Here is a 24,354-nt window from a genome sequence, read left to right on the forward strand (position 1 = left end):
GAAAGGAAGAGTGTATGGCCTTGGCTTAGAGACTTCAGTTCTAGGAGAGTTAACCCATGTTAATTCTATCCACTCTAATGCTCTAACAACTCCTCCAATTGTCCCTCCCCAACAAGTTATTGAAACACCTGAGTTTGAGCAAGCAGTTAGTTAAGTGGTGGATCAGCGGGTGGATGATCGAGTATATCAGCAGATGGAGCTTATGTAGGCACGTTTTCATGAGGAAGTAGAAGCAGCAGTCCATGCTGTCATGAGCTGCATGTTTGGTCTCTTTCCACAGCCACCAGGAAATGGCTATGGTTCTTCCTCACAACCACCCCCACATATTTAGAGTTTATGCTATGGCTTTTGAAGTGTTAAACATGTTTCAGCTCTATTTTATCATTAGCTTTCATCTTTGGAAGACAGTATTATTTTTGAGAATGGTTGTGTATGAGTATTTTGTTGAGATTTGAATGGTTGATTATATATATATATATTGGAATTTGAATGGTTTCAATTATTGATTTGATTGTATTTCAACTTATACAGGAAATTCAAATTACTACTTTCCTATATACAAGCCAGGAAATTAGCTACTAATTGTGCTTAGCCAAATTTAGCCCTAGCTAATTAAAAAAAAAAAAAAATGAATTCTCCTTGCAAATTTAGCTAGGAGTTTAGCAAGGGACATCCCTAGCAAAAATTAGCTAGGGATTTTAGTTAGGGATGTTCATAGCAAATCTTAAAAAACCCAGAATCCTTTACAGATTTAGGTAGGAGTTTAGCTACAGTGAAATCCCTAGCTAAAATTGGCTAGAGGTCTTAGCTAGGGAATTTCCTAGCCAATTTAAAAAAGAACTGAATTGTTTTGGCAAAGTTAGTCAGGAGTATAGCTATGAAAATCTCTAGCTAAAATTAGCTAAGGAATACATCCCTAGCTAATTGTAGCTAGGGATGGCAGCTTTCCATAGCTAGAATTTAGCATCCAACAATGCAGCTATGGACTTTAAATATGAACAATTCCCTAACTAAATTGTTTTTAGCTGGGGATTTTTTGCAAATTAACTAGAGATTTGTCCCTTGCTAAATGACAGTTTTCTTGTAGTGACATTAACTTGATTAATTATTTTAATGTGTAAGATAATTTAATTTTATATAAATTTAAATTAAAATAAATTAAATTATAATTTAATCAACACTTTCTCTAAATTTAACAACATTTTTCTTCGTTTAAGCATTAGCAGTGTTGGTAGTGGAGCTAGAGAAGATATTTACATTTCTTTTCCCTATTGACCAAGGGGATGCCTTTGCATTTCAGTCCTACTTATATACCAATAATGTCACAGACACGTATCACTTGTATGGCTTATCGCAAATAAGCATGACTCCAGACCAAAAAGATGGTTGGATTATTGAAATGACAAGATGCGGTCTATGGGCCTTTAATTGCTCCATTTTCTCTAGTAGCCTCGCCTGCCACACCCAGCTCTAAATACTTAATTTCTAGAATTTATACATAAAATTTAATTTAAATATAAGTTAAAATAATATATTTCAAATATTATAGACACACATTATATAAGTTTGCAGCAATTACGCTGAGGATCACTTGTTCAGGTATTTTTTTGCTAAATTTGCTTACAATCTCAGGATAATTCAAGACTTGCCTAATTGCCTTGCCTTGCCTATTAATTGTGCCTTTAGTTAGGTAGGATCATTGAAGGTGCGTCCATCTCGTCCCCAAGCCCATCAACAACAAGTGCGAAATAGCGGTAGGTGAATTTGAAGAAGATCTCGGGTACTCATTGAGAAGTGTCGGTATTCAGAAACTTATTCTTTAAACTGACTAAAAGAATTAAAAAAAAAAAAAAAGAATATTCAAATATGATAAGTCAATCCAACTAAATTTGAGATTGAAATTGATGTATCAATTTCAATTAGTTTATGTTGATCGGTTTTATCAAATTCATTCAAATAGTGAACAGCCCTAGGCGTTCGTTGTAACTGCATGGAATGGATGCAGAGAGCTTGTGCAACAGTGGCAATTTCTGCTATGGGTTGGTAAGAGTTATTAATTATTTCATTAATTAAGCCCGGGTTGCATATGTATCCCTTGATTCACATATCTCAAGTAGAAACGATAAGTTAATGACCAATAAATAGACGTGCAAGCGGCTGGCCATCTGCTATACCCATTAATTGGATAAATTTTCACAATCATTTTTTAACTTATTTAGTATAATATTATAGTTTTTTAACTTAAAAATATAACATAAAATCTCTTTAACTTTTAAATTTTTGCACAGTTAAATTCTTCTAATCTCTAATTGATTGTTAGTTTTTCAGTTAAACGTTAAACTTAATCAATATTTCTCTTTTTTCTCTCAAGTTATGTGTAAATTGAATTATTTTTCTCACAGTAAATAAAATGATTTTTCAAATGCAGAGAGAATAATTTTACAATTTGAATAAGAGAGGAGAGAGAAATGTTGACTAAAAGCCATGCGAGAGCTGTTCATATCAATTTTCAAATGAGAAATCAGTAATTAAAAATTAGAGAAATTTTACTATACAAAAATTGAAAGTTTAGAGGGTTTTATGTTACGTTTTAAAATTTAAAGACTGCAGTATTATAACCATATAAGTTCATGAATAGTTATTGAAATTTATCCCTATTAATTGGATGTTTATACAAGCTTACCATGGATGGAAGATTAAGAACAACGCTATAACGAAAACAAAATGCTGTTTCCATTTAACTAAACACTAGAATATGTCTTTTTCAATTCCCTCAACTTCGTTTAATAATATATATTCGGATGAATTGGAATGACCCAAGCAGCATATATCCAACTACTTGTTTTTCTCATGGGAGCAAAGTACGTAATAAGTAATATAATGTCACATTTTAATCAACTCTAGTGGCCGCCCCCCCCAGCTCCAAAACCACCTCCACCGCCAAACCCAGCACCACCACCGGCACCAAAACCTCCACCAAATCCACCACCTCCACCTACTCCACCACCAACACCGCCACCTTTGCCAAAACCTCCACCAACTCCAAAGCCTCCTCCAGCGCCACCACCTCCACCAAATCCTCCACCACCTCCACCTCCAAGTCCTCCACCACCGCCAATGCCACCTCCTGCCCCTCCACCAGCTCCTCCACCGCCACCAACACCACCTCCACCTCCAAGTCCTCCACCACCACCTGCACCACCGCCAATGCCACCTCCTGCCCCTCCACCAGCTCCTCCACCGCCACCAACGCCACCTCCACCTCCAAGTCCTCCACCACCACCTGCACCACCGCCAATGCCACCTCCTGCCCCTCCACCAGCTCCTCCACCGCCACCAAGTCCACCTCCACCACCAAGCCCTCCACCAGCTCCTCCTCCTATTCCACCCCCACCCCCAAGACCGCCACCACCCCCTACACCTCCACCAGCTCCCCCTCCCAGGCCACCACCACCCCCTAAACCCCCACCACGTCCACCACCTATACCTCCACCAGCCCCCCCTCCCAGGCCACCGCCATGTCCACCCCCTAAACCCCCACCATGTCCACCACCCAAACCTCCACCAGCTCCCCCTCCTAGGCCACCACCACCCCCTAAACCCCCACCATGTCCACCGCCTAGACCTCCACCACCGCCTAGGCCACCACCGTGCCCAATGCCACCACCTAGACCCCCACCATGTCCGATGCCACCCCCAAGACCCCCACCATGTCCTATGCCACCACCAAGGCCACCACCGCCACCTAGACCTCCACCCCCACCACCACCAAGGCCACCACCACCACCACCACCTAGCCCACCACCACCTCCTAGACCCCCTCCTCCACCTACTCCACCACCAAAACCAGCACCTCCACCTATGCCACCACCAAAACCGTCATGTTTAAACCCTTTCTTATAAATGCCATGGCCTAGGCCTCCTCCTCTCAACAAAGGGCGATGAAAAAACAAGTGTTTAGCATCCTTATCATCGCCACTAACACGATCAGCCAGCACAAGGAAATGACACAGCAAGAGAGCATGCAGAACACAATTGGCAATAGCACCCATAATGCTAGCTTGAACAAAAGAAACCAGAGAAAAAATAGGCTAGCTAGCTAGCTAGAGCTAACAGTGTACGTAATGGTGCAATGGGAGAGTGTGTAGCACATATTTATAACCTGATAGAATAGATCAACCATGAATGTCTACCTACACGAGAAATGGACTGAGTAAATGAGGTTCATCTGTCACTGCACAAGAAATTAATTGGTCCAACTGTCCCCCTCAACAAGCTTATGTACAGCTTCAGCCATGCAATGAAGGCTGTCACACGCTATATATATACGCTACAACATTAGGTTTTTCAATTTAGGGTTTTCCTGCGCTTTCTAATATTGTTACTCTTTATTTTAAATGAAATTCATGAGTGATTATTTATAAAATAAAATTCATTTTATAAAATCTTCCTTTTAACATTTTTTATGCAACAATTTGTAGTCAAGTTGCATGGTACATGACGTTGAGTTGGCCAATATTAATGAAAACACTAAAACAGCTCAGTTAAATAAAAAAAACAACAACAACTAAAACAGGCTCAATTTTCATAGGATCATCATTTATGGCACTTCCTCACGTCATCAAATGGCCAACCGACATGTATTCAATTAATATATAATTAGTATATTATTTAATAAATAAATTTATTTATGAACTTTATCAAAAAAAAATCTCGTAACACATTGAATTTTTAAAATATTTCATAACGCAACCCAATTTATATAAACGTCTCATGATATATCTCAAATCTTATTACGTGAAATTAAGATATCCTTCGATCTGCTGATTAAGATCGGAGAAATATTTTAATTTCACTTTACAGAAGTGTATCATGAGATGTTTATAGAAATATTAAAATGTGTTATGAGACATTTTAAAAATTTAGAGTGTCACAAAATTTAATTAAGTTAATTTAATATTTTTAGCATAGGCAATTAAATTCTTTATAATAAGGCATTAGTTATGCTCCGATTGCGTGGGGAAATAACATATTAAATAAAACTAGATAAACTAATTTAATAATATTATAATTATTTTCAAAATATTAAGATTTCAAATTGGACCTTAGCATGTGCAAATGAAAGAACATAATGATAATAAAGGCAGATAAGATAAGCCTGTTTGATATATACTGAGCACACAGTTCTAGCGACCCATTAACAATTGGCTCCGCCAACCATCCATGACCTTGAATTCAATTATGGTCTTAAATGGGGCCATCCATAAATTTTGCACTGGTTGGGAGCACTGGCCCCTGCATTAGTGCATGTGTAGACCACAGTAATACGCCATTGAGAGAAATTATTAGGTGTGTCTCCATATCATAAAGAGGACGCGCATACGAATGAGAGAGAACATTACATTTATATTTCAGATATTAATTAAAATAAGATTGTATTTATATATGATAATTTAATTTATATAGTAATTCATGCTCATATTAAATATGAGTAAAATAAAAAAATTAATTAATGATGCTTTTTGTAGTATCATTAATGAAAATAGCCTCTATTAATTGTTGTTGTTTAAGTGACTTTAAAGATTTATTTTTTATATTAGTATAGTATGTTCAATATTATTATTCTTAAAGTATTTTGAGTGAAATCAATATTAAAAAAAAAAAGAGTGAAATCAATTTTAATTGATAAAGAAAAATAAATTTCATTTTATTAATTAAATTAATCTCATTGAAATAAATATTCCCTCCGTCTATAAATAATAATCACGTTTGAAGTTTTTATGGCAATTAAGAAAATAACTGAATAACCTCATTGTTATAAAAAAAATATTAATAATTTACTTAATTATTCTTTCTTGAAAATCTAAAAAAATGAATATTAACGTGACAAACAACTGATTTAATTAAGAATGAGGTAATGATATTAGTTCTACAAATTTTATAAATATTTATTATATTTTTTAGAGATAAGGGTAAACTTGAAAAAAAATAGTTAGTTCTTCTTTGTCTTCTAAATATAATAGATAATTTTTTACAAAATAAAAAATCAAACGTAGCTATTATTTATGGATCGAGAGACTAATTTTTATCTAGTTTAAGCTATAAATAATATACATCTACTAAATAATAAGTTTTTTAAAAAATATCATTTGTGTTGGTTTCCATTCAATTGGGAATTATTTTGTATAGCTTATATAGTATTATTCTTCTCAACAAAAATTTTCTTCTAGTTTCTTTTACTAAATCTAAATTAAATTATTAAAATTAAAATAATCAATTATAATTTCATGAAAATTAAATATTTTTATAGGTCTATTCAGCAGTATAATTGTTCTAATAACCATAAATTGTTTTAGTAAGTATTAGTTATTAGATATTAATTATTAGCTATTAGTGGTTTGATATTAATTATTAATAAATAATTATTTATATAAAAATTTAAAGTAAAATACTACCTAAACCTCTAAAAATAATAACTTTTTATAAATAATTCTCTCAATTTTAAATAGTAACATAAATACTATATCACCAATAATATAAATAAGATGAGCTAATATTTTATCTTTTAGCCAAAATATTAAAACTTAAAAAATATTAGAATATATATATATATATATTTAAAAAAACATAGTAATGAGTTTTAAGACGGTCAAAAGTTCGGTCTACTTATTTGTAGACTGAATTTTTTTTTATATAATCTATTATGAATTTAATAAGTTAGATATATAATATAATTAATTTATTAAATATATAAACATTACATATTTATGGATTAGATTAGGCAACACTTTGACAAGCTCACGTGATGTGGCACTCGGTTATTCACATTCGTCTACGTCACCGATCCATGCACACATGAGAATTCTCCTCTCGACAGTCCATCGGCTACTACCAAGCGAACGTTTACTTCCAAATCTACGGGTCCCCTAAACCAAAGAAATAGGCTGCTATTAGAATTGCTGTGATACATATATATAAAAAAAATTGTAAAATAATTTAAAATTATTAAATTTAAAAAATGCTTTTTTCAAATGAAAAACAGTTTTGACTCTTAAATTATTAGGGTGAAATTAAAATTTAATCTTTGAGGCCAACAATAAATGAAATCTTATAAAAATATAAAATATGATAATATCAAAATTAAATATTATAAAAATATAAATAAAATTTACGTAGAAATTTGAAGGTTAAAACAAAAGATATGTTATTTTTTATGGCTTTGAAATTTTGGATATGTTTTTCATGGAGCCGAATTATGACCTGACTCGAAAGTTTCGCGCTGCGGCCCGATTGGAATAAAAAGTGAGATTTTGTGGTGGCAGCGGAGGGCATGGGCCTAGGGTTGAGCAGATTTTGGTTCAAATCGAAAAATTGAATCGAACCGAGTCAATTCGATTTCATCGGTTCGATTTTAAAATTCAATTAGTTCGGTTTGGTTCGGTTTTACATTATAAAAATTTTGGTTATTTCAGTTCAGTTCGATTTTGAAGGGAAAAAAAATCGGTTAAACCAAATCGAACCGAAGAATAATTTATATGTTCAAATCAAATCGAATTGATTTTTGAATTGATTTATTTTTTTAGGAAATTTATGAATTATATTTAATTTTATATATATTAATTGTTTAATTTCATTGATTAATGGTTATTAGGTTCAAACCAAAGTCAAAATTAGACAAAATAACTTGAAAATCAAGTCTAAATTAAAAAATCAATCAAAAATCAAAACTGATCGGTTTAAACTGAACCGAAATAGAGTTGTTCGATTCGATTCAATTCAATTTTTCACCCATTTCAGTTTGGTTCGGTTTCTAAAATATATAATTCGGTTTTTATAATTTAATTCGATTCGGTTCGGTTCGGTTCGAATCGAATGCTCACCCCTACAAGGGCCAATAGGCCCAGGCCCAAAGCCTACCACTGATCTCCTTGGGGGTGCGGGGGCAGATAAATATTATAATATTCTACAATTTGCGGTAGAGTTGTGAGATATTCGGGAAACACACTGGGGTTAGGGTTTGAGAGTTCTAATTGATTGTATCTTGCTCTTTTCATTATAGTCGAACATTTTTCTCTTGTCTTGCTCGTGGACGTAAACCTTACGGTTGAACCACGTTAAATCTTGTGTTATTCTTCTTCTCTTTTCAATGTTGTGTGATTGTGCGATTTGTGTGTATGCCTTAAATTTACGTGCTTGTTATAACAAACTGGTATTAGAGCTTTGCGCGCAAAACCTAGGGTTTACAAATGGCGTCATCTTTAACGAAGTATGAGATAGAGATGTTTGATGGTAGATCAAGTTTCAGTCTATGGAAGATTAAAATTAAATCTTCTTTGATCCTACAAGGTCTATGGAAGACAATCGAGGATAACTTTCCAGAAGGTATGAAAGAGGCGGATAAGGCTGATCTAAAGGAGAGAGCCTTGAGTGCGATTTTCATGAGCATAACTGATAATGTCCTATGCGAGATTGTTGGTGACAGCTCAGCATCTGCGGCATGGAAGAAATTAGAGGAGTTATACTCTGCCAAATCACTGACCAACCGCCTATATCTGAAGAAAAGACTTTATAATCTGAGAATGAGCGAAGGTACACCTATTAAAAAACATCTGGATGAATTCAATTCAATCATTATGGATTTGAAGAATATTGATATTGAGATTGATAATGAGGATCAGGCCCTTATTGTGTTATGTTCTTTGCCACCCTCCTATGAAACTTTTGTTGATACTCTGTTGTATGGGAAAGACAGTATTTCACTAGACGATGTTAGTAATTCTCTAAAATCGAAGGAGTTGAAAAAGAAATTTCCAGATAATAGAGAAAGATTTAAGGGGGAAGGTTTGGTGAGCAGGGGAAGAACACATTCAAGGGAGGGTTCTTCTAGCAAGAAGAAATCTAAGTCCAGATCTAAGTCAAGAATGAAAAAGGCCAACTGTTTTAAGTGCGGAGAGCAAGGTCACTGCAGGAGAGACTGTCCCAAGTTGAAAAAAAAAGGGAAGGCAACCAGAAAGTTCTACGAATGTGATTGATAGCTTTATTGATTCTGATGGTGATGACAGTGCAGGAGAAATTTTATCCGTGAGTTCAAATCATGGACAAAATTTCTGGATTATTGATACTGGTGCTACTTATAACATATGTCCGCACAAAAACTAGTTTGTCACTTACAAACAGATGAGTGACAAGGTGTTTTTGGGTAATGATCGTGCATTATCTGTTGAAGGAATTGGTAATATCATATTGAGGATGTTTGATGGCATTGTCAGAACTATAGAGTGTTGGCATGTTCTAGGACTAAAGAGAACCTGATTTCTCTTAGAACACTTGACTTTCATGGATTCAGATACCATGCAAAGAATGGAGTTTTCAAAGTGTGCAAGGGCTCTATAGTACTCATGAGGAGTAGTTTGGTTTCAGGATTATATTTTCTTCAGGGCAGTATAGTTTCAGGGGAAGCTGCAGTAGCATCCAAAAGCAATAATCAGAATCAGACTCAATTGTGGCATATGCGTCTTGGTCATATGAATGAATGAGGATTATCTGTGTTAAGTAAGTGGGATTTGTTGGACAGACAGAAAACAGAATCTATGGACTTTTATGAACATTGTGTGTTTGGCAAACAAACCAGGGTGAATTTCGATAAAAAAGCAGTGCGCAAGACCAGAGAAATGGTAGATTATATACACTCAGATCTATGGGGTCCTAACAGAATCCCTTCTAAAAACGGTGCCAGGTACTTCATGACTTTGATTGATGATTACTCTCGAATGGTGTGGGTGTATTTTCTAAAAACAAAAGATAAGGCATTTTCAACCTTTGTAAAGTGGAAGATGATGATTGAGAAGCAGACAGAAAAGAAAGTCAAGTGTCATGGAACTGATAACGGGTTGGAATTTTGCAATCGTGAGTTCGATGTCTTCTGCAGCAATGAAGATATAGTGAGACATCACACTTGTACAAGGACACCACAACATAATGGTATTGCACAATGCATAAACAGAATGCTTTGTGACAAAGAACGAAGCATGCTCTCACATTAAGGATTGAAAAAGGATTTATGGGCTGAAGCAATTAATACAGCCTGTTTCTTAATTAATAGATCTCCATCTACAACTATTGAGTGTAAAACTCCTTTTGAGATCTGGTCTGTTTCACCTGCTGATTACTCTCAGCTGAGAGTATTTGGTTGCCCTGCCTATGCTCATATGAGAGATGGTCAGCTTGAGCCGAGGGCAAGAAAATACATTTTTCTAGGGTGTGCATTTGGAGTGAAAGGCTACAGGTTGTGGTGCAATGATCCAAAGTCTCCAGGATTAATTATCAGCAAGGATGTAACATTTAATGAGTCTGCTTCATTAGATAGTCAGAGGGAAAAGTCAATAGCAGAATCAGATCACGATGTCAAAGAACAGGTGGATCTTGATATTGATACTTCAGCAGTTCAATCCAGTGATTCAGAGGATGAGGTGCAAGATCCTGATCAACAAGAGGATGCACCTGAGCAATAGCAACAGGAACCATATAGCATTGCAACTGGTAGAGAGAGAAGACAGATTAGACCACCACAGAGATATGCATATGCAGATCTAGTTGCGTTTGCCTTGTCAGTTGCTTAAACAGTTGATGTGCATGAACCCAGCAATTATAGAGAAGCTATTTCTTATTCAGATGCAGATCAGTGGGTCGGTGCTATGAGTGAAGAAATTGAATCTCTTCACAAGAATCAAACTTGGGAGCTTGTAACATTGCCTAAGAGACAAAAAGCGGTAGGTTGCAAATGAATGTTCAAGAAAAAGGAAGGCACTCCAGGAGTTGAAGCACCTCGATATAAGGCACGGTTGGTAGCAAAAGGCTTTACTCAAAAGGAGAGGATTGACTTTAATAAAGTGTTTTCTCCAGTTGTGAAGCACAGTTCTATCAGAGTCTTACTTGCTATGGTTGCTCTTCATGATCTAGAGCTTGAGCAACTAGATATGAAGATAGCATTTTTGCATGGTGAGTTAGAGGAGCAAATTTATATGAGTCATTCTGAGGGATTTGTCATTCCAGGTATGGAAAATCGTGTTTGCTTGCTTAAGAAATCTTTATATGGTCTGAAACAGTCTCCTAAGCAGTGGTACAAAAGATTTAATACATTCATGATTTGTAATGACTTTAATCGTAATTCATATGATAGTTGTGTGTATCATAAGAAGCTTTTAGATGATTCCTTTATTTATTTACTGTTGTATGTGGATGACATGCTTATTATTATTAAAAGCATGTCACAAATTAACATTCTGAAAAAGCAGTTGAGTGATGAGTTTGAGATGAAGGATTAGGATGCTGCAAAGAAGATATTGGGAATGGAAATTACCAAGGATAGAAGTGTTGGAAAGCTTTACTTGTCTCAACAGGCCTATGTTGAGAAAGTGCTTAAGCATTTCAACATGAATAATGCTAAGCCTGTGACTGTTCCGTTTGCTGCCCATTTCAAGTTATCTGCAGACATGTCACCAAAAACAGATGAGGAGACGAGGCACATGTCTAGTGTTCCCTATTCGAGTGTTGTTGGTAGCATCATGTATGCTATGGTATGCACACGACCTGATATTTCACATGCAGTTAGTGTTATGAGTAGATACATTGCGTGTCCTGGGAAAGAGCATTGGCAGGCAGTGAAATGGATTTTGAGGTATTTGAAGGATACTACAGATGTTGGTTTGACATTTAACAAGGCCAAGATGAGTGACTCAGTTATTGGCTATGTGAATTCAGATTTTGCAGGGGACTTAGACAAGAGGAGATCTTTGACAGGTTATTTGTTTACTCTTTTCTGGAAGTGCTATGTGGAAACCCATATACATTTATTATTTATTATTATTTTATTTTAATTAGCTAACAATAATTTAATATATTTATAAAAAATATATATATTTTATTGGATGGTCTGCTTATTTATTTTTAGATATATATATATATATATATATATATATATATATATATATATATATATATATTATTTTTGAAATTAAATATATATCTGCAATCTGAACAACCCAGTTCAATAATAGCTCTTATCACATTCTACACCTAATAGAACTCTTGAAATATATATATACCCTAATCATCTCTTCTGCTAAACTTTGCTCTGAAAACCTATTTGTCACCTCTTTTTTTCTATCAAATACTCTCAATAGAGAATCTCTAAATTTTTACTTCTCTATTCATCACATTCGATTCTGTTTTCAAGGTAAAAATTCTCATTCTTTATTCAATAATTGGTGAATTTGATTTTATTTTCTTTCATTGATTTGTTACAACTATCCTAGAAATTTGTTTATTTTTTTCTTTGATCATTAGTATTGAATTGGGTTGATCATAATTGCTTTTGGATAATAATTGATTATTATATATATAGCCTCTCGTCCCACGACCCACCTCGTCCCACTACGTCCCGTTCACCTCATCCCACGACGTCCCGTTCACGTTTATATATATATATATATATAAGTTATTATATTTTATTATTATTTGATATTTTTCTTTAATATTTTGGGTGTGTAGGAGATTTAAATATTCAATCAGTCAGTTGAAATTATCTCTCTTCCATTGAAATAACTATTGTTTTGGAGGTTCCAGGTGAGTGGTAATTATAGTACATGGCACTGTTTTAGTCCCTTTTAAAATTTATTAGCATTAAGTTTGTTATTAAATGAAATTTTAAATCAATATTTTAATAATTATTTTATATGTGATTTTCTAGAGTTTTATTTTATTATTGAATTTTATTTCGATTTTGATTAAATAATTGATTTTGTTAACTATCTCTGCATTAGACCCATTAGGATTCCGGGAACAGGCCTTTAATGTATTTATATTGATTGATATTTAACTATAAAATTTACCGATGTGTTACTGAATTGATTTGAGATTGATTTGATTTTATTGACTCTCTGAAACTATTAAAATATACTATTGGAATTGCACTATCAGTTATTATTATTTGCTATCTGAAATTTTTTATTCATTTTGATTGATTTGTATAAATTGATTTTCTATTTTGAATTGGTACCTGTGCCCAGTATCTGTTTCTGTTATCTGGCCCCGTCGTGTGGACTATCATGGTATTAGGCTGCATTGTCGAGTCATGCATCATTGCAGTTTATGGATTGCATTAGTATCATATGCATTGATATCTGTGAAGGAGGAGGAAGGTATCTAATATCTGGTAGCGCGCTTACCATCTGGCCTTTGGTGATGTGGGGTATCATCACCCTAGTGCACTGTACCATAAAATTTTTATTGAATGAATTTCTTTTATATATATGTTTTATCAAGTTATTTTATTAATGATTTTGACAGCATTAGCATGATTTTATTGAATAGAAAATTTATTGTGAAATTAATCAAGCGTTTGCCTATTCCTATTCCGTTGTGTGCTATAATTATCATTCACTGAGCATCTAGCTCAAACCACATTTTCTCTTTCTGTTATCTGTTTCAGATCAGTAGAATTTTGTAGCTGATCTAAATATTCAGTCCATTTTCTGGAGAGGGACAACTTTGATTTGTTCTCATGGTATGCCCGAATTCATGTTTTCTTAGGCTAATAATTAGTTTAGTTTATAGAACAGTTTAAGTTTTTATTGAAATCTGTAGAGACTCCGCAGTTTACCTATGGGATATTTATGATGTTTATTCAGCATTTTGTTTAATTGGATTTTGTCTATTTTTGGGATTAGTAAGTGACAATATATTCATTCAAGATACTCTGATAAGGCTTGCATGATTTAAGAATACTTAAATTATACGCCAGTCACGGTTCAGAATTTTGGATCGTGACAAAGTTGGTATCAGAGCTCGGTTGAAGTCTAGTAAACTTGCGGAGCATAGGATCCTTAATGTCTTTTCAGTTTATCATTGCTTTAGATGTCTGTGTCCTTCGTACCTTCTCACCTGTCTTAATTTGGCTCACATTTTCAAATTTAATGCTTGTTTATTAAAATGAATAGGTGCATGGGTCTGTTAGACGTAAGAGGAGAACTAGGGCTAAAGGTCTTAATGGTGCAAACCTTGATCCAACAGGGGAGGTACCACCTCAAACTATTAATCAGACATCTGAACAGACGCCTATGGCCAAGACTGGGGCACAACCATTCCAATTAGCTACTGCAGCTCAAGCACCTAGAGCTAGTCAAGTTACTGTGGCAGATCTGGTAGCAGGATTGCATGCAGTGAATCGTGCTGTTAATACTATAGCTGAGTACCTTACAACTCAACCACAGCAACCAGTGGTTGGCTCTATTTCAGCACCAGCTCAAGATAGGGCTCGATTCCTTGACTCTACAGACTTTCTCAAGCTAAAACCAAAGGAGTTCACTGGAGAGGATGCATTAGCTGATCCCTTAGATTTTCTAGATGACATGGAGAGGTGTTATGACACTATGGGTTGCAGTAGTGCTAGGATGGTGATGTTGGCAGGAAATCAGCTTAAGGGAGTTGCTCGTGAGTGATATATCTCTAAGAAGAATGGGCGATCTGAAGGTTCTATCCTCTGGCCTAAGTTTCACTCTCTCTTCTTGGAGCGATTTCTCCCTCCTAGTGTTCAAGAGGCTAAGGCTTTGGAGTTTGAAACCTTGAAGCAAGGTAAAATGATAGTTACAGAGTATGAGATGAAGTTTACCAAATTATCCCATTTTGGTAAACACTTGATTCCAAATGAGGAGAAGAAGGCTCGCAGGTTTAAAAGGGGCTTACGAGACAGGCTAATTGATCGTGTAGCTCCTTTACGACTACCTAAATATGAGGAGGTGGTTGATCAGGCTAGACAGATGGTGATGTATGATGATGAACGTTGGGCTCGTGAGCAGTGCAAGCAGTTTAAGAAAGATAGTCAAGGTAATCAATTTAACAGAGGACAAAGTCATCAAGGTTCTTATCAGGATAATAAGCAGGGTTCTCAATCTACAGTTGGCAATAGGGCACATCAATCTGGAGTTGGTCAGGGACGTGAGCAGAGGACACATGCAGGGAATGCTTGGTATAACCAGATTAGCACTGAGCCTATTACCACTCTTTGTCAGCATTGTGGTAAGCCACATAAGGGCACTTGTCATTGGGTCACTGGAGCATGCTTTGGTTGTGGACAGCTGGGACACCGTAGACAGGACTGTCCTACTAGTGAGACAACTCAGGGTGCTAGTCAAGCAACACATTCTGCTCCCTCTCAGGTTCAACCAGTTTCACAGTATAGTGGTAGAAGTCAGGGTTTTGGTGGTCGTGGATAGGGTGGTAGAGGTTCTGGTGGTAGAGGATTTGCTCAAACTCAGGGACAGACATCTGGTGGTAGAGGTCAAGCTAGAGTTTTTACTTTGACTCAGCAGGATGCTCAGGCATCTAATGCAGTAGTGACAGGTACACTTCCTATTTGCTCATTTGATGCTAGAGTACTGTTTGATCCTGGTTCCAGTCATTCCCTTGTTTCTCCATACTTTTTCATGAGATTTAGTACATCACCTACTTTGTTAGAGTATCCTTTATCTGTATCAACACCTATGGGGGATGCAATAGACAATGATATGGTGTATAGGGGATGTATAGTTCACATTGGAGATAGGGAATTAGCTGCAGATCTTGTTTCTTTGGATATGTTTGAGTTTGATGTGATTTTAGACATGGATTAGTTAGCCACTTATCACGTTTCATTGGATTGTCATAATAAAGTTGTACTCTTTAAAATTCCTAGGGAGGCAGAATTTCAATTTCAGGGAGATCGCAATATAGCCTCTAGTAATCTTATCTCCGTAGTGAGTGCTAGACGATTATTGCGAAAGAGGTGTAAAGGGTATCTAGCTTATGTTAGAGATGTTCAGGTAGAAGGTGTAGGTTTGGAGAATGTTACAGTGGTTAAGGAGTTTCCTGATGTGCTTCCAGAAGATTTATCAGGTTTACACCCAAAGCGAGAGGTAGAGTTTGGTATAGACTTAGTGCCTGGAACTGAGCCCATATCTATGCCACCTTATCATATGGCACCCGCAGAACTTAAGGAGTTGAAGGAGCAACTATAGGACCTACTAGATAAGGGGTTTATCCGCCCTAGTGTTTCTCCATGGGGTGCTCCTGTGTTATTTGTACGGAAGAAGGATGGGTCTTTGAGAATGTGCATTGATTATAGGCAATTGAATAACGTAACTATGCGTAATAAGTATCTTCTTCCATGCATAGATAACCTGTTTGACCAACTTCAAGGTGCAAAGTATTTTTCCAAGATTGATCTTCGATCTGGGTATCATCATTTGAGGGTCAAGAAAGAAGACATACTCAAGACGGCCTTTAAGACTAGGTATGAACACTATGAATTTCTTGTAGTGTCTTTTGGTCTTACCAATGCTCCGGCCGCTTTTATGGATCTCATGAATAGAGTTTTCAAGCCTTTCTTAGATCAATTTGTTATAGTGTTCATCGATGACATTCTAGTATACTCAAAAAGTAAGGAGGAGCATGAGCAGCATTTGAGAATTGTCCTTCAGACCTTACGAGAACACAAGCTATATGCCAAGTTCTCAAAATGTGAGTTCTGGTTAGATAGTGTGGCTTTCCTAGTCCATACAGTATCGAAGGATGGGGTGTGCGTTGATAAGAAGAAAGTTGAGGCAGTGCTTCATTGGCCTAGACCCACAACTGTGTCAGAGATTCGTAGTTTTTTGGGTTTAGCAGGGTATTATAGACGGTTTGTTCAAGACTTCTCTCATATTGCAGCACCTTTAACTAAGTTGACACAGAAGAATGTGAAATTTCAGTGGTCTGAGGCTTGTGAAAAAAGTTTTTAGGAGCTTAAGACTCGTTTAACTACAGCACCAGTGTTAGCCCTTCCATCTGGATTAGGGGGTTATGCAGTATATTGTGATGCTTCTAGGATTGGTTTAAGATGTGTTTTGATGCAACATGGACGGGTTATTGCATATGCTTCTCGTCAGTTGAAAAGACACGAGCAAAATTATCCAACTCATGATTTGGAAATGGCTGCAGTAATTTTTGCTTTGAAAATCTGGAGGCACTATCTGTATGGTGAGACTTGTGAAATCTTCACTGACCACAAAAGTCTCAAATACATCTTTGACCAATATGATCTTAATCTTAGGCAAAGGAGATGGGTAGAATTGCTGAAGGATTATGATTGCACCATACAGTATCACCCTGAAAAAGCTAATGTAGTGGCTGATGCTCTAAGCAGGAAGTCTTCTGGTAGTTTAGCCCATATATCTACCAAGATGAGGCCTCTGATTGGTGAATTACATGGGTTGCTAGATCAGGGAGTAGAGTTTGAAATCATAGCTAGATAATTCTTAGCACATTTTTGAGTTAGGCCTATCTTGATTGATAGAATTAAGGCTGCTCAAAAGAGGGACTCTCAGCTATGTGTGATTATAGATAGTATTCATCAAGGCCAAGCTCAAGGTTCATGCTAAATGATGATGGAGTTCTTCGTTGTGGCACTAGACTTTGTGTCCCCAATGTTGATGAGTTGAGAAGAGAAATCATGGAAGAGGCACACCATTCTGCTTACACAGGACACCCAGGTTCAACTAAGATGTACCATGATTTAAGGGAGCATTATTGGTGGGGTGGCATGAAGAGGGATGTTACAGACTTTGTTGCTAATTGTTTGACTTGTCAGCAGGTTAAGGCAGAACATCAGAGACCATCTGGGTTACTTCAGCCATTGCCTATTCCCGAGTGGAAGTGGGAGCATATTGCCATGGACTTTGTTGTGGGTTTACCTAGTACACGAGGTGGTTACAATGCAATCTGGGTGATAGTGGACAGATTGACAAAATCTGCTCATTTCCTTCCTGTGAAGACTACATATGACTTTGCTAAACTTGCACAGTTGTATATAAACAAGATTGTTAGTCTTCATGGAGTTCCAGTTTCCATTGTCTCTGATCGTGGTACTCAGTTTACTTCTCGATTTTGGAAGAAATTCCAAGAAGCTTTAGGAACACGAGTAGACTTTAGTACTGCTTTTCACCCTCAGACGGATGGACAGTCAGAAAGGACCATACAGACATTAGAGGACATGCTTCGTGCATGCGTTATGGATTTTGGTGGCTGTTGGGATCATCATTTGCCTTTAGTGGAGTTTGCTTATAATAACAGTTATCAGGCAAGTATAAAGATGGCTCCATATGAGGCATTATATGGTTGAAAGTGTAGGTCACCGGTTTGTTGGGATGAAGTTGGAGAAAGAAGGCCTACTAAACCAGAGTTTATACAATTAACTTCAGAGAAGGTTCGACTAATTCGTGATCGACTTTTGACTGCTCAAAGTTGACAGAGAAGTTATGCTGACCCTAAGCGTAAAGATGTAGAATTTATTATTGGTGATCATGTATTTCTGAGAGTTTCCCCTATGAAAGGAATCATGGAGTTTGGGAAGAAAGGGAAGCTTAGCCCTCGTTTTGTTGGTCCATTTGAAATTTTGGAGAGAATTGGAGCAGTTGCTTACCGTTTAGCCCTTCCACCTGGTTTTGCACATGTACATCCAGTTTTCCATATTTCTATACTCAGGAAGTATGTACCAGATCCATCTCATGTTTTACAACCTCAAACCATGCAATTTAGGGATGATATGTCATATGAGGAGCAACCAGTAAAGATTTTAGATCGAAAAATTAGGAAACTACGGTATAAGGAAGTGGCTTTGATCAAAGTCTTGTGGCACAATCACTCAAGTAGTGAGGCCACATGGGAGGCAGAATCTGAAATGCGAGCCAAATATCCTCACTTATTTGATTCTTCAAGTTAGAATTTTGTCTATTCAAATTCGGGGAACGAATTTTTTTTAAGGGGAGAAGTATGTGGAAACCCATATACATTTATTATTTATTATTATTTTATTTTAATTAGCTAACAATAATTTAATATATTTATAAAAATATATATATAGTTTATTGGATGGTCTACTTATTTATTTTTAGATATATATATATATATATATTATTTTTGAAATTAAATATATATCTGCAATCTGAACAACCCAGTTCAATAATAATTCTTATCCCATTCTACACCTAATAGAACTCTTGAAGTATATATATACCCTAATCATCTTTTCTGCTAAACTTTGCTCTGAAAACCTGTTTGTCACCTCTTTTTTTCTATCAAATAATCTTAACAGAGAATCCCTAAATTTTTACTTCTCTATTCATCACATTCGATTCTGTTTTCAAGGTAAAAATTCTCATTCTTTATTCAATAATGGGTGAATTTAATTTTATTTTCTTTCATTGATTTGTTACAACTACCCTAGAAATTTATTTTTTTTTTCTTTGATCATTAGTATTGAATTGGGTTGATCATAATTGTTGTTGGATAATAATTGATTATTATATATATATATATATATATATATATATATATAGCCTCTCGTCCCACGACCCACCTCGTCCCACGACGTCCCGTTCACCTCATCCCACGACGTCCCGTTCACATTTATATATATATATATATATATATATTATTATATTTTATTATTATTTGATATTTTTCTATAATATTTTGGGTGTGTAGGAGATTTGAATATTCAATCAGTCAGTTGAAATTGTCTCTCTTCCATTGAAATAACTATTGTCTTGAAGGTTCCAGGTGAGTGGTAATTATAGTACATGGCACCGTTTTAGTCCCTTTTAAAATTTCTTAGCATTAAGTTTGTTATTAAATGAAATTTTAAATTAATATTTTAACAATTATTTTATATGTGATTTTCTAGAGTTTTATTTTATTATTGAATTTTATTTCTATTTTGATTAAATAATTGATTTTGTCAACTATCTCTGCATTAGACCCATTAGGATTCCGGGAACAGGCCTTTAATGTATTTATATTGATTGATATTTAACTACAAAATTTACCGATGTGTTACTGAATTGATTTAAGATTGATTTGATTTGATTTTATTGACTCTCTGAAACTATTGAAATATACTATTGGAATTGCACTATCAGTTATTATTATTTGTTATCTGAAATTTTTTATTGATTTTGATTGATTTGTATAATTTGATTTTCTATTTTGAATTGGTACCTGTGCCCAGTATCTGTTTCTGTTATCTGGCCCTGCCGTATGGACTATCACGATATTAGATTGCATTATCGAGTCATGCATTATTGCAGTTTATGGATTGCATTAGTATCATATGCATTGATATATGTGAAGGAAGAGGAAGGTATCTAATATCTGGTAGCGCGCTTACCATCTGGCCTTTGGTGATGTGGGGTATCATCACCCTGGTGCACTGTACCATAAAATTTTTATTAAATGAATTTCTTTTATATATATATTTTATGAAGTTATTTTATTAATGATTTTGACAGCATGAGCATAATTTTATTGAATAGAAAATTTATTGTGAAATTAATCAAGCGTCTGCATGTTCCTATTCCGTTGTGTGCTATAATTATCATTCACTGAGCATCTAGCTCAAACCACGTTTTTTCTCTGCTATATCTATTTGGATCGGAGAATTGCAATCGATCCAAATATTCAGTCCATTTTCTGGAGAGGGACAACTTTGATTTGTTCTCATGGTATGCCCAAATTCATGTTTTCTCGGGCTAATAATTAGTTTAGTTTATTGAACAGTTTAAATTTTTATTGAAATCTGTAGAGACTCCACAATTTACCTATGGGATATTTATGATGTTTATTCAGTATTTTGTTTACTTGGATTTTGTCTATTTTTGGGATTAGTAAGTGACAATATATTCATTCAAGATACTCTGATAAGATTTGCATGATTTACGAATACTTAAATTATGCACCGGTCACGGTTCAGAATTTTGGGTCGTGACATGCTATCAGTTGGAAGGCAACATTGCAAGCTACAGTTGCTTTGTCTACCACAGAGGCTGAATATATGGCCTTAGTAGAGGCAGTAAAGGAAGTTTTATGGTTACAAGGTTTGGTGGGTGATCTTGGGTTGATACAGAACAAGGCAACAGTGTTTTATGACATCCAGAGTGCAATACATCTCACAAAGAATCAAATGTACCATGAGAGAACTTAGCACATTGATGTCCGATATCACTTCATTCGGGACATTATATCTCAGCGGACTATAGTTGTGCAGAAAGTCTCTACACATAATAATCTAGCAGATATGATGAACAAGGGTGTCCCAGTCAGCAAGTTTAGGCATTGCCTAGACTTGGTTGGTATTTGTAGTGCTCAGTAGTGCCCTTGTGAGGACATATGGCAAGACAGAGTGTTGTTGTAGTTTATTTTGTTGATGATTGACAGAATTTAAGGCAAGGGGAAGAATTTTTATTTTTCGTGGCTTTGAATTTTTGAATATGTTTTCATTGGCCCGAATTATGACCCGACTCAAAAGTTTTGCGCTGCGACCCGATTGGGATAAAAAGTGAGATCTGTGGTGGTAGCGGAGGGCACGGGCCGGTATGGATCAGTATAAATATTGTAATATTCTAGCCTTTGTGATAGAGTTGTGAGATATTCGAGAAACACACTGGGCTTAAGGTTTGAGAGTTCTGATTGATTGTATCTTGCTCTTTTCATCATAGTGGAACATTTTTTTCTTGTCTTGCTCATAGACGTAAACTTTACAGTTGAACCACGTTAAATTCTGTGTTATTCTTCTTCTCTTTTTAATACTGTGTGATTGTACGATTTGTGTATATGTCTTAGATTTGCGTGCTTGTTATAACAAAAAAAAAATTTTGAAGGGTAAATAATATTTTAAAAATATATATTAAATTTAATAAGTAAAATATTATATTTAAAAATTTTAAGAGGGCAAATAGAAATTTAAAAAAAAAATCTTAAAATTTATGGATAATATTATAATTTTTAGAACTTTTGAGTAATTGATTAAAATACAATTTTGCCCATGTCAAATAGGAAAATTATACAATGAAATAAATACATGTATAACGATTTTATTATAACTATTGATTGCAGTAGGTTTTATATGAATCCCACCATAATCAATGATTATGATTAAACCGTTGTATGTACAATAGTTGTATCGAATAAAAATTTACCAAACAGGCACCTACTTCAACATCCAACTCCAAACCCTAGCTTTGGCTTCCAATCTTAGCTTCAATCTATATCAAATTCTTCTCCTTTCTAGCTCTAAATTAATTACACCAATCATATTATAATTTAGGTGTTTGTTGATTTTAGTTAGGTAATTTTAATTTATTAAAATAAAATCTCTCAACTTTAATTTCATTTCAAATAAATAATACACTGACATGTTTTAACAAATTTTCCTATCAAAATGGTCTAATTTAAAAAGTGCATACTTAAATAATATTATGAGAGAACCTTTAGATAAGAAATGTATGTAATTACATCCAATCCAAAACCTAACAACATGCTCCTTCAACTTATATGTCTCCCACCTATTCTACCTTTTTCAATATAGGGATTCCACACTTGCATATTCCAAAAAAATTTTTGCTCCCCTTTACTTATAAAAAATGCACTCTTAAATAATATCACGAGAGAATCTTTAGATAAGAAATGTATGTAATTACAAGCTCGAATTTGCAGCGATTGATGCTCTGGAGGGTTCCTTTTTGAATGGTGATATGTCTTATGGGACATTTTTATTGAAAGGACACACGAGAAACATTCAGTCATGCAGATGGAACTGCAGCATATATAGAGTTGGCTTCTGTTCTGAGATTTCAATGTGTAATTTATTTGCTGATCAAATATCTTCAAAAATCCTTCATTAACTACTATTGAGATGTACTCTCCTTTCAGTTCTTTAATGTATTGCAGAATTAGTAACTAAAGCAATGCATGCCCGCCGTAAAAGAATAATCGAAAAAGGAAAGTTCCGTCATCTTCTGAACCTGCTAATAGCACTGGTACAGGAAACACTGTAGGCCCTTCTCCTATTTCTAAACCATCAACTCATGCTCCTGGATATGGAATTTCCACAGCAGGCAATTTGCAGCATGTCAAGAGTCATGATGATGTATGGTGCTGATGGAACCGGAGCTCTTGCATCATCAACAAACCAGCTGGATATGCACTGACAAAAAACTTATCAGCTGAATAACCTAGAGCGTTGAAGTGGACATTTGCAATCTGAAGTGCTAGAACCCCATAACTCCATATCTGCTTATGCTGCTTGTATTTAAAGCTTTGGACTCAAAAAATAATGTTCAGCTGCAGATGCCTACTTTCTGAACAGGAGATAGCTAATAAACGTTCAAGCGTATCAACTACTGTAGCTAGATAAGTGTCAATGAAACTCTATAATTTTTCTCCTGCAAAGCTATTAGGACCATTTTCTTTGTATACTATTTCTATTTGTCTTGAGCCCCACATTATGGATGGTCCTTCTAGTGAAAAATGGTATTGCATTATTGATGAGGTGCTTTTTCCCTTATGATCGCCAATTGCTGGAACCATTGGCATTGTTGATTATATTGATAATCTTAATCCTTACTTGACTTCAGCCTAGATTGGTATATTAAGACATCTCTTCTCAATGTGTATATATACACCATTGTACTTGCATTCAAACATTCCCTTAGAATTACTACCCAAAATTGGCGCCCTTCATAAAATTTCAGATTCCGACTTTGTATCCCATTGCAGGAAGACATTGAACATTTTGAAGATTTTGGGTCCTTAGATGAAAAACTTGAATCTTTTCTCTCACATGGTAATGGAGATGGAAGGGATTTGTTTAGCATATTGAAAAGGAATCTAGCTGAACCTGCTGCAGAAGCTTCCAAGGGTAAGCAGCATTTTGATCTTCTTGCAATAATACCTGCTTAAATTGACCATATATAACAATGTCAATATTCTCTTCATCTCAGGTTTCTCCTTGAGTGAAGTTGGATCATTCGTAAAAGCAATGGCAAAGTTGTTTGCTGTCATTTCTCTACAGATGGGAAGCTGTTGGCCTGTGCTGTGCATGACAAGAAGGAACAATAATACAATGACATAGAATTAATTTAATATAGAACAATAACATTGATCACTGGGAATTTCCTAATGAATTTGCTTGCATAGATTTGAAACCTAAGATGCAGATTGAACAAGGCACCTATGAAGAGTTATAAATGGAGAGGTGTAAAGAGGTTATAACACCCTCCCAGTGATTAACTTAAAAATTGTCTTTATGATGCTATCAAAGGTATCCTTTTATTTTGACTGCGTTGCTTTTGCTTCATTCACAATCAGCTGTCTTATATAAGATTATTCGAGTTGCTTGTAAAAACAGATTTTGCATAATATGAATTACATTGAGTATGAAATACATGTGATGTGGTTCATGTAAGAAGTTAACTGGTTCTTTTTTTATCAAATTATGAGCTTTTA

At 35.2% G+C, this 24,354-nt stretch overlaps 1 protein-coding gene across 1 annotated transcript; it reads right to left on the reverse strand.

Annotated features, from left to right (window-relative positions):
- Nucleotides 1–2,711: 2,711 nt before the first annotated feature.
- LOC110665903 (glycine-rich cell wall structural protein) lies at nucleotides 2,712–4,258 on the reverse strand. The gene has a single exon (XM_021826204.2). It carries the CDS (start codon nucleotides 4,050–4,052, stop codon nucleotides 2,901–2,903), a length of 1,152 nt encoding a protein of 383 aa, XP_021681896.2. The 5' UTR covers nucleotides 4,053–4,258; the 3' UTR covers nucleotides 2,712–2,900.
- Between the last annotated feature and the right edge of the window lie 20,096 nt (nucleotides 4,259–24,354).

The sequence above is a fragment of the Hevea brasiliensis genome, chromosome 4 (assembly GCF_030052815.1).
Source record: "Hevea brasiliensis isolate MT/VB/25A 57/8 chromosome 4, ASM3005281v1, whole genome shotgun sequence".
Taxonomy (NCBI): domain Eukaryota; kingdom Viridiplantae; phylum Streptophyta; class Magnoliopsida; order Malpighiales; family Euphorbiaceae; genus Hevea; species Hevea brasiliensis.